Source organism: Plecotus auritus (genome assembly GCF_963455305.1).
Source record: "Plecotus auritus genome assembly, chromosome: 5".
Lineage (NCBI taxonomy): Eukaryota > Metazoa > Chordata > Mammalia > Chiroptera > Vespertilionidae > Plecotus > Plecotus auritus.
Genome location: NC_137776.1, coordinates 47,555,764 through 47,568,009, shown reverse-complemented (window position 1 = coordinate 47,568,009; position 12,246 = coordinate 47,555,764). Strand labels below are relative to the sequence as shown.

Sequence of the window (12,246 nt, the reverse complement as noted above, 5' to 3'; positions counted from 1 at the left end):
AGCAGGCTGAGCTCAATCTAGAGTACACTCAGTTTCCAGCACCTGCATCTTTGGTCTCAGGGCCCCTGAGAACCTTCCCAAGAATAACCCAGGCAAAGACTAGTTTGTTTCAGAGCCATGTCAGGAGAAACGCATAGCTCAGAGATTCACTAAACTAGTTTTTATATGCCTAGTAGAGTCCTGCGAATGTAAGGTAAGAGTTTCGATTCTTCCTAATTCTCTCCTAGGAAAATCAGAATTTCCGTGCAAATAAATATTTTTATATTTATACTAGAGGCATGGTGCACGAAATTGGTGCACGAGTAGGGTCCGTAGGCCTGGCCGGTGATCAGGGCCAATCGGGGCCTTCTGGCTGTCAGCCAGGGCCTTACTTCATTCCGTGCCGCCCCCTCGTGGTCAGCACACATCATAGCAAGTGATTGGACTCCTGGTCTCCCTGTTGAACTCCCGAGGGGACAATTTGCATGTTAGCCTTTTATATATATAGATGTTCTAGTCATACATAGTACCTATAACAATCATGTGTTACTTGTTCTGATTTTAAAATTATTTAGGCTTATTATAAAGAATTTGGAAATATACAAACCTTTAAAATCACTTAGGATCTTTCTGCTACCTAGTGATATCCACAATTAATATTTTGTTTAATTTCTTCCTGGTCTCTCTTCTATATGTATAATTTTTATTTTTGTAAAATATGGGATCATATTGATGTTTTAGAGACCCAGCTGTCTTTGGAGAGAGCTTTTGATCTTGAATACAGTGCAGTAAGGAGGCTGCTTCCTCTGAATGATTGGATGAGCCGCTTTTCTGTCTTTTGCTATCATATTCTCATGGAATCATTGAACCTTGGAATCAGTGAGGACATCCGAGATCAAGGAGTAGTGTTTTAAATACCACACACACCAGATATAAATGTACTATCTTTTTTTTTTTCACTTCAGAAATTAAGTTTAATAAATGTAATTTATTTTTTACCATGTCACTCCACAGTAGTTTTCTAGCATTTAATACATTTTAAAGTGTAAAGTATGGCTTCCCTATCAAGTCAGAGCTATAAGTCAATAATCCACCTTCCTAGCCTTTATAGTACCTTTTGCATACAGTAGGAGAGAAACAACATTTTTAAGACTTTTTATTGATTTAAGCGAGAAAGGAAGGGAGACACACACACACACATCGATTTGTTGTTCCACTTATTTTTATGCATTCATTGGTTGATGCAAACCTGTAACCTTGGCGTATGAAGACAACTCTCTAACCAACTGAGCTACCCAACCAGGGCCAGAAATAACATTTTTAATGAATGATTAGATAAACACTTATAAATAGATATTACTTGAATCTGTCCCACTAATAGTTAAAAACTTCTACCTTAATTTTATCGTGACTGCTCATCCAACTGGTAGAAGTTCAGTCTTGCTGCAGCCTCTGTGAGAAGAGACATTATGCAGAAGAAATACATTGACTATTAGAAAGAGGATTTTCACTTCAAATAAATATGGTACCTCCCTCTTTGGTCATCCTCCTTTACCGTCAGGTGTGCTGGCTTGTGAGTTGGCTCCTCTTTTGTTGCCACTTCAACCCCATTTCAGCTTTAAATTTTCAGAAAGGTTCAGTAGAAATTCTTAAACTTTCAAGAATGCTGCTAACGACAAGAGTTTTATCAGCATTATACACTTATTGAGTGTGTGTGTGTGTGTGTGTGTGTGTGTATATATATGTGTGTGTATATATATATATATATTCTATAAGCATATATCTTGTAAATGTATGTAAAAGAAAAATAAATAGGGATCCTATTTCATTAGACTTTTGTAAATGTGAAATTTTATTTTTTATTTTTATACAGGCAGAAATACTCAGTGTCCTCAGTCACAGGAACATCATCCAGTTTTATGGAGTAGTTCTTGAACCTCCCAACTATGGAATCGTCACAGGTAGGAACTCATTATTTGATTTTCCTTCCCAGATTATCTAGCTTTAGATTCCTTAATATGCTAAAATGTTTAATATTAGGTTCAGTCATGAATTGTGTGCCACTATCAGATGTCACCTTTGTTGCTATAAAGCATTAATAAAACTGATTATATCAATATAATTAAGAATGGTGTTTCCACTTCTACCCATGTTTAATTGTGCTAATTATATCTGCGTAAATGCTATTTAAATGCACTTGCAGCTGCAATACCAATATTTAAAGGTGCCGTTTAACTAAAATTTCATTTAATTAATTGAAATGAGCGATGTTTTTTGTAACTGTGACCTTTTACAAATTAAGATTTCTTGAGCTATTCATGTTATAATTCTTTGCAAGACGTTTTAATCCCATTAGAGCATTCTTTCTTCAAGGTCTCTGACATGAGAACAATATTTTTCAGGTTTGGTCATCTAGGTTGGTAATGACCTTGATCTAAATTATCACATAATTTGCAACAGCAGTTTATAACTGATGGAAATGTCCTTTTCAAAAAGGAGCACACAGAAAATTTTGCCATAAAAAACACACAGACATATTTTTTAGATACTTTATACTCATGCTTTTATAATCCAATCAGCAGCTTTAGGTAGATAATAAGTATAATGTTCAATTTTACAGTAAATAACTTTGATCAGGTGGTTTTTCATGACAGTCCTTTGCCTTAAAAGATTAGCCCTATCTTCTTCTACTCTAGTGGTAAGAACTTGGATTGTCTTTATAGAAAATAACAACTAAACACACTCAATAAAATGGATTGGATTAGGTACTTTTTTATCAATTATTTCATCTGATACTTACAATAACCATATGAGATGAGTAAAATAATTTTTGTTTTACAAATAAGAGCCTAAAATTCTAACTTTAGTAACTTTCCCAAGGTCACCGTTAGTGGTAGAATCAGAGTGGTAGAAATTTCTCAGATTGATCTTGTACAGAAGTTCCTCTTCTTGTGTGCAAGCTGTGGTTACACTGGTTCTTAAACTCAAAGGGGATGGCTGCTGTTATTTCCATCTTCTGATAGCAGGCATTTTAACATGCTTTTACTATGATAAGTGGTATTTTTACCGGAAGTAGTGGGTATTTTATCCCCAATTAGCTATCTTTAGATCTGTGCCTAAAATGAGGTATGTGGCAGTTTTTTCTTGAGCTTATATTTTTTCTATTAACTTGAATACCCAATAAAGGGTTATATTGTTAGTGTCTTAGCCATGCTTAACCTTGTAGATCAGACTTCTAATTTAAAATTAAACCCTGTGTCTGACCCAGTTCCCATATTGCTCTTTGTTTCCTAGTCTGTTGTATTTACTTTTTACAGGTTGTGTTTACCTTATAAATCCGAACCCAGTTTTCTGATCCTCAGATGTAGCTTAAATTATTCTTATCTAGTAGATGATAGTATGATACTCCAAAGAGGTTAGAAACTCTGCTTTTATCTTGTGCCCTTCATGCTTAATGCTTTTGAGGATGAGATTTTTAACTTTAACTCGGTGGACTATTCAGGAAGTTTTCTAGTTTCTTTTGAGATGAGGATGAAGAGTAGGAAAAAAAAAGACTTGGGTCATGATGTGAATCCTTTTTCCAAGAGTTTACTCTCAGTCCCTAGGAGGATATGAAACAGTCATTTTTAGCTAGCGTGTTCAACCTGTCTTATCATCCAAAAGAGGGAGAAAGAATCCAAGTAATTGAATGAGTATGTTTGATTGTATTTAGTGGTGTTTTTTTTTAATAGACTAGCCAGTCCTTTATTTCATGAACCCTTCTAATATTTTCTACTCATACCTATTCCTACCCAAAATCTTTGGTTATCAGTGACTTGTTCTTTTTAGATCTATACTTGTTTACCTGTAAGGCCAGTAAGTAACATTAAATATTAACATTAATCATTTCTTTAAAACAACACAAGTTTCAAAATTGTGAGGTGATTGTAAGTTGTGTATTTATAGCTCTTTTATTGACCTATGAGGTTGATTATTAAAGATACCTCTTAGACAAATTTTGATGTGTTAAAATGTACTAAATTGTCTTTGTTCCTAAAGATGCTAGTTTAAATTGTTTGTTCACAAGTATCTACCAAAACAATATGTGAACTTTTCAACCAGCCTTCTGCAGCATTAGGATCTAGCCATACTGAGTGCATGGGTAGTAGTTAACTGAGCCAAGTTTGAGAAACTAGATGGGTTGGGGGATGATAGCACTAACCTTGCCTCTTTAAATTAACACATTGGATTCAACATACAAAAACATCAAAGCATCAATGTTCAGAGAACTAGAAGAGACTTTAAAGAATTAAAGGAAAGTGTGAAAACAATGAACCAACCAATAGGGAATCTCATCAAATAGATAGAAATTTTTTTTAAAAGGACTCAGAGAAAATTTTGGAGTTTAAAAAGACAATAATTGAAATTTAAAATTCTCTAGAATTGACTTAGCATAATTGAGATAGGAGAAAAAATCAGCGAACTTTAAACTAGGTCAATAGAAATTATTTAATCTGAAAAATAAAAATTTTGAAGAAAAACTAACAGAACCTTAAAGACCTATGGGACAACATCAGGTATACCAATTAATGTATAAAGCAAAGGAAGAAGAGAAGAATGGTATAAAAATAAAAAATAGAAGACTACTTGATGAAATAATGGCCAAAAAAAAATCCCGAATTTGATAAAATGCATTCCTCTACATACTTGAACGAACTCTAAGTAGGATAAAGGCAGAAGAACACACACCTAGAACATCATAGTCAAACTGTTGATAGAATCCAAGTGAAAATTCTTGAAAGTAGCAAGAAAAAATGTCTCATGTACAAGGGAATGACAATATGATTAATGACTAACTTCTCATCTACAACAGTAGAGGCCAAAAGGCAGTAAACATTTAAAGTGCTAAAAGAAAAAACTATCCATAAAAATTATGTTTTAAAAATGAAATCAAAATAAATACATTCTTGGATAAAGAATGAAAGAATCTGTTGCTAGCAATCCTGCCTTACAAGAAAAGTTAAACTTACTATATGACCCAGAATTCCATTCCTAGGAATCTACCCAAGAGAAATGAAAATATATTTCCACATAAAGACATTTATGAAAATTTTCATAGCAGCATTATTCATAATAGCTAAAAGCTGGCAACAATACAAATACCTATTGAGTGGTCATGAATAAACCAAATGTAAATCCATACAATGGAATATTATTCAGCAATAAAAGGGAATGAAGTGTTGATACGTGCTACAGTATGAATGAACCTTGTAAACATGTGAAGAGAAAGAACACAGAGAAAGACACAAAGCCCTTCTGTTGTAGACTCCATTATATGAAATATCTAGAAAAGGCACAGAGAAATCAGAGAGAGAAAGTAGATAGTGAGAGTGGTGAATACTGTAAATGGGCACAGGGAACTGTTTAGGATGATGGAAAGGTTCTAAAAATTGGATTGTGGTTGTGATTGCTCAACTATATAAATTTACTAAAAATTATCAAATTGTAGACTTAGAGTGAGTGAACTTCATGGTATGTAATTTATACCTCAAAGCCATTTTTAAAGGCGTTGTCTCTTTCTTGGCCATTTGTGCTAAATTTTAAGGGCTTGTCTAAATTCTGGCGCAGCAAGGTTGATTTATTTACATAGTCATATAAACTCTGACTTGTGTTTAGTCTTATCTATCCTATAAGAACAACCATTTTAAAAGAAATACCTATTTACATGTCTGCCTTTGCTTCCAGTACATTCTTCCAATACACTTTTGTGTTTCTGAGTTGCATTTAAGTGACTTTTGATTTTATCCTTGGCTGAAGATTTACTATTCGTTCTGTTAGTGCTTGTCTTAGACAGTTTTCTTTCCAGGATAAGACTAACTTTTAGAAACCACTTTTAGAAAAGTGTATTTTTATACTTTTAGAAAACACTTTTAGAAAAGTATATTTTTATATAATTTTGATGTCTTTTGTTAAGTTCTTTAATACATCTTCCTAATGAAAATATAAAGGTTTATTTATGAGATGCCCCTTATTTTTAATTATATGCTTATCTTTCCATTAAAAACAGAATATGCTTCCCTGGGATCACTGTATGATTACATTAATAGTAACAGAAGTGAAGAGATGGACATGGAACACATTATGACCTGGGCCACTGATGTAGCCAAAGGTAATCCTAATCCTTTGTGAATTCTTGCAGAATTGGTGGATGTCCCATCCTGACATGGTGACTCAAGTCAGAAGATTTGTTATTCTATGTCTTTTATAAGTTCTTTTTTCACACCAAAAGTAGCAAGAATTCTGCAAATTACTGTATAGGTAATATTTTAGGTCATTGCCTTTTCACTCACGCATTCCTTTTCTCTCTTTCCATTTTTCACTTTATTTCTTTCCCTAAAACCAAGTCCCCACAAAATCAGTGTCTCCAGAACAGCCATTTTTACCACATTTTTTACCAATGTAATCGATGAGCTTGCTTGACAAATTAAGTGGAAAGATCATAAGCCTGTTATTGTTCTGCAAGTCTCTACTTAGATTCAGTATGCAGAAAACATGATTTATTGTAGGATTAGTTCTACTCATTTTGTATACATAGTAATATACTAAAAATAGTAACCACTTGCAAAAAATTGTGATTTGTGCTGCCATGTACAAGCAATTCAGATTTTATTTCATATTTAATGTAAACTTGGAAATCACCCTTGGAAATTATATATTTTTAATCCACAAAATCCCTAAACAAGGTGCCCAGTTCTTTTTCCCTCATAAATTCTTACATAGACTAATGCTTTCTGAAGCAATTTAAATTCCATTTATTTTTATCTTTTTTTTTCCATTTTCCCAACTGAACATTTCTGAGTTTTATTTATAACTGTCAAAGTTGCTTTGGAAACAACATAACCTAAATAATGAACACTGATAGTTATATTTGTATTCTAACAACCTCTAGAAAGCCTGTTACTGGGACAATTAATTCCTTTGAGTTTTGCTACTCCAGATTCTATAAGCTGGGAAGTCATACAGTGACTTCCAGAAGTAACAATAGTCTTTCCTTTGGGAAATTATCTTGTTTGTTTTAACTTTCATCACCACCTGCCAAATTCTTCAAATAAAGAAAGTGAAAAAAAAATTTTTTTAAGTTTCATGCTAAATGCTGCTGCTAAATGATATTTCATTGTTATAAAAACAATAAGCTTTACATTTAGGATTGTGTACTTAAGGCTTTGGCTGTGTTAATTAACTTAATTGTGTATTCATGCATCAGGCATCTCAGATCAGCCTTAAAATTTCACATTCTTCAAGACATTTTCATGTAACATCACAGTCACTTCTCTGCATGTCAGTAGTACACAGGGACCGCCTGTTTGTAAGCAGGGTTATTATTACTGGGAACTGCCTGAAGCACTATGGAAATACACTGACATGAATGCAAGTACATATATAAGCAGTCCTTGACTTAAAGCACTTCACCTTACAGACATTTGCATTTAGGGGTGTAAGCTCAGCCTATAACACCTATATGATTTCTTAACTAGAGGCCCAGCGCACGAAATTGTGCACAGGCAGGGTCCCTAGGCCTCGCCTGCAATCAGGGCCATCTTTTGCCCACTCACCAGTCCCCAGTCCTGCTGCCGCGCCGCCTCCACCCACCCCAGTTCCTATTGGCTGGGCAATCAATCTGAGCCTTCGGGCCAGTGGGGGTGGGGGGGACCAAGAGGTTGGCGTTCTGCCCGCTTGCCTGTCCCCAGTCCCGCCCCATCGCCACCTACCCAGGTTCCCCATGGTTCCTGTTGGCCATCCAGCGATCAGAGCCTGTGGGCTCGGGGGGAGGGACCGAGAGGTGGTCAATGCACCTCATAGCGACTGGTCGATCTGTCATTCTGGTCGTTACGCCGTTACTGTCACTGGCCTTTTATTAGATAGGATGGCATGTAGGATGGAGAGACAGCCAATAATCCAGCTGACATCAGTCACTCTGGTTCCTGCTGTGCACACTCTACTTAAGCTTGCTTGGCTCCCAGCCTGTAAACCTCGTCCCTCCTGGCCCCTTCCCCTGCATAGTTCCTGTCTGAGGGGTAGTCCCTTGGCTCCAGATCACCTGTCATTCCTGGGGTTTCTCAAGACCTCTGGCACTCTATATCAGGGGGACAAAGAGGAGAAGAAACAGGACTAAGTAGCAAACTGGAACCAAAGGCAAAGAACAGGGATGGAGAGAACGGGAGTGGATCATGGGACAGTGTCCAAAACTACAAAGTAATAAGATCACGTCTTTGTGATTGATCCAAAAGGCGAGCTCTAATGTGCTTGGCCAACGCTCAGTGGAGTGAGGCAGAGAAGATACTTGTTTGTTTACAGTTACAAGTCATACTTCCTATTTAAGATGGGCTATAAAAGGAAGAAGAAGTCAGTGCTATTGGAATGACTTCAAACCTCTCTGGTAAAGCTATATGTAGAAGTTGGAGATTAAAGAGGAAGGCTTGATTTTCATTTATTCTGTTACAAATTCAGCTATGTACCTTTCAGTCTGACCAAGATTGAAGGCACTATAGTAACAAGATGCTGAGAAATCAAAGAATGAATAATTCATTTTAAGGAAGAGTTGGTTCATGCATTTTGACATAGGCACTGCACCATCACTGCAGAGAGAATGCCTCTCAAAACCAAAAAGGTTCTCCTCTTTTGGAGTGGAGAGAGGGGTGGAGAGAGGAGTGGAGAAGGGCAAGCGAACAAATATATCTGAAATGTTTGCAATTCAATGAGCATTGTGTAAGAGGAACAATTAAAGCAGATAAACCTGCATCCAGTCTCAAAATGGTCATCATTGATTCCAAATCTCTTCCAAATGACACCAGTCAAATCTTTTTTAGGAAACCCTGAATCTTAAAAACGGATGAAGGTATTTTCAGTCTTCTTAATTGTTTACAATAAAAATAAGGTAGAATTACAGATGGCACTATAAAAACAAATTAAATAGAATTTTATATGATTGTGATTACTACCATGTTTATGAACACTAAATATTCTGTGTGTGCTGTGTATTATACACAATAATTTATGCGACTTATTTTCATAATATCTGCCATGAGTAGAAAAGTGCCAGTATTTAAAGCTTTTGTACTTGAGTGTTGTTGTTTTTGAAATCCTTACTTGTCACAAGTGTAGGAACTGTCTAGTTGTACCTCTAATAATAATTAAACCAGTTCTACCTGAAAACAGTAATTCGGGAATTTGATTCTTAAAGCAAGAGTGAGAGAACTATGAAATGCAGTCATAAAAATTATTAAAAGTTACCCAAGTTGTAGCTATTGAATTTTCACAGTTTTTAGTATGCAGAACTTCTTATTAGATTTCCTTTATTCCAATTACATTGTGTTTAGGATCATTTAAATCAGTAATACTTTTTTGTTAAGTAGACTCTTTTCAGGAATATCTTTATATGGCAGGAGTTTAAATTCTCTTATATTCTTTGTTCTTTCATGATTCTTCATTATGTAATAATCAGATTACTAGAAACATGATAGATTATTTTTACAATTAACCTTTATAAAATTGAACTTCTCTGTGTACTTAAAAAAGAACCAAAGCCTATTATGTTTAATGGATAATTTATTTCAAAAAGGAGCCTGTCTGATTTGGAAAGGGGAGGGGCTATTTCTGCTATTACTTAGAAAAGACAAAGTGAGAAATAAAAGGAGGGGAAATTTTCCATAGAAAATGTTCTTTATCTTTATTCTAATGGGGTAGACAATACATAAGTACAAAAAAAAAAAAAAGAGTCAAACACTACTAAAGGGGTAAGTGTGAAATATGTGTCTTTCAAAGTATAATTTTTCTTATTCAAAATAATAAAACTCGATTTAATTTCTGTGGATCCAATTTACTGAAGTAACGTGATTTATATTCTAAACATGGTGAAGAAGAATTTGGAGTGCCTATAAATATAGATTATCTCAAAGATTTATTCTTGTAAGAAGGATAAAATATTTTGTAACTACTATATTTTTTTTTTCTATCTGAGGATCATAAAATCCTTTAGCAACCACAGCTAAGGAATCCAGCCAGTCTCCCCCCGACCCCACTACCCCTCCCACACACACGCACACACACAGCCCCACCTCCACTCCCAGGGTCTCACTGGAATGAGCACTAGGAAAATAAGCCAAGCTGCAACTAACTGGGTGACCGGAGACATCCAAATGAAAAAAGAACACCTCGGTCAGAACTTACCGATTTAGAAGGCAGTGGAATACCTTAGTCATTGGAACAGTTCTTCCAGTTGTAACTGTGCTATTTTCGTGCAGACTCCAGAAAATAAGGTGTCCTTATTAGGTATTGTAAGAAGCTAGCTTTACCCACAATCAAATTCCAACTTCCAAGAGATCAAAGACATATGTCTTCCTTAGCATATGAATTTTCCTTACGGAGACACATCTTGTCTCTATTTTATCAGGCCTAATGTAGACATGACTTCCCTCTATTTTATTGAATCCTTTGCAAAATGTGAATGTTACTGCTGATGTTTAAAATAGAAAGGTAATATTGGTACAGTGTTGAAAAACAGTATTAATGGGCCTTTCTTCCCTCTGTATAAAAAGGAATGCACTATTTACATATGGAAGCTCCTGTCAAGGTGATTCACAGAGATCTCAAATCAAGAAACGGTAAATGTTTTTATTTTACCTATTTTATTTCAAAATACATGCACCTGTGTATAGAAATAAGAATCATACTTTTCATATTTTTTGCAACCTGCTGTTTTGACTAACCACTGATACCATGAAAATCTTTCCACTCTTAATAAATATCAAACTTCTCCATATTATTTGAAGAGGTTACATAGTATTTCACTGTATGAATAGTGCAGTGTAGATATGTGGTTGTTTACATTTTTTTCTATGACAAAAAAATGTTGAGCTTAATACTTTTCAGCAAAATTTTTCAACACATCCTTAATTATTTTTTTAGAATCGTTTTCTGAAAGAGCTATTGCTGGATCAAAGCATGAAGTCGTGTATTTCTAGTCTCCTATTTTTAGACGGTTCTCTGTACTGGTGGTTTTGAGTTTTGTCCGTGTTACTTCTGAATTATTTCGTGTAAATCTTTTATGGCAGTCATGTTACCTGGAGTAGTGCCCAAAAGTGATCAGCACATTTAGGAGTTTAGAAATTAAAGCCTTACTCTATCTTTCTTCTCTCCTTCAGAACTTTCTAAAGTTTATTTATGATCCTGTAATATGGAGAGAGAGCATTTTAAAATGACTTGCAGGGTCAGACATAAGTTACCTTCAAGTAGGAGTGGAACAGAATGGTTCTTCCATCACGTCACTTGAAAGTTAATGGAAAAAGGCAGTGGGATTATATCGCGAGCCAGCACTAGCTGAAGTAGACATCAGAGTTTGCTACGTGTAGAAAGCACCTTGCTATCAATTCAATTGCTTGCTTTAATTGATTTGTTTACGTGCTTTCTACGTGATTCTTCTAAGTAAGCAGGAAGAGAACTATTTATTCTTGGGAAAATGTTAAATCACTGCCGTTAAAATGGTGCATGCTAATAGTGCCATCCTTAGAATTGGTAGTTATGTAAGTGGAGGGAGAGGAGCGGGGAATTGAACAGCTACCCTTGCTCCTATCCTAGGACTGTGAGGTTTCTGGGGGGTGGAGCAAGGGATGTTGTTGCAGCTGCCACTTATCAGGCTGTACCACCAGGTTGGCCCTGCCAGTCGGCTGTGGCTCATTGTCCTGCCCTTCTTCTAGGTTATCACTTATCCTTTGGCTCTCCTTAACTTCAGGCACTAAACACTTTTGACATATAGTTGGCTAACAGAAAGCCATTAAAAATAATCTAGAATCTTGTAGGAACTACTAGAGTTTTATGGCTTTAAAATTTTTAGTTCTACTCAGAATTTCTCTCTAAGCAAGTTATTTGATTTCTCTCCTTTTAATCTGCTTTGTCTCTATATCATGAATATCTCATGAGAAGAGAATGATTAAATTATGGGTGTGTTTTCTTCATGCTGTCACTGTGAAAACTAAATAACAATGGAGAATGTCCCCATTTCTTAAAACTACAATTTGTATAGTTATTTGATGGGAAAACACATACACATTTGAAACACTATAGACCTGTTTTAACTTTTTTTTCCTGGAAGAGGGAATAACGAAACTTTTATTTTCTGTATTATATGTTTTTGTAATCTTAGGTATTTAAAAATGAGTACTTTCAATATTATAATAAGAAAAAAGTAATAGAGGGATTTTAAAATAACTGAATATAGTATTATCAATATTT

General features: G+C 35.1%; 1 protein-coding gene across 3 annotated transcripts in view; it reads left to right on the top strand.

The window, feature by feature from the left end:
* Positions 1-12,246, top strand: part of MAP3K20 (mitogen-activated protein kinase kinase kinase 20) — a 145,913-nt gene that overhangs the window by 57,344 nt on the left and 76,323 nt on the right. For all 3 annotated transcript variants that reach the window (XM_080668455.1, XM_080668456.1, XM_080668457.1), the window contains exons 3-5: positions 1,853-1,940; positions 6,026-6,127; positions 10,554-10,619. In XM_080668455.1, coding sequence (XP_080524581.1) covers positions 1,853-1,940; positions 6,026-6,127; positions 10,554-10,619 — 256 coding nt within the window. The remainder of the gene's footprint in view (positions 1-1,852; positions 1,941-6,025; positions 6,128-10,553; positions 10,620-12,246) is intronic.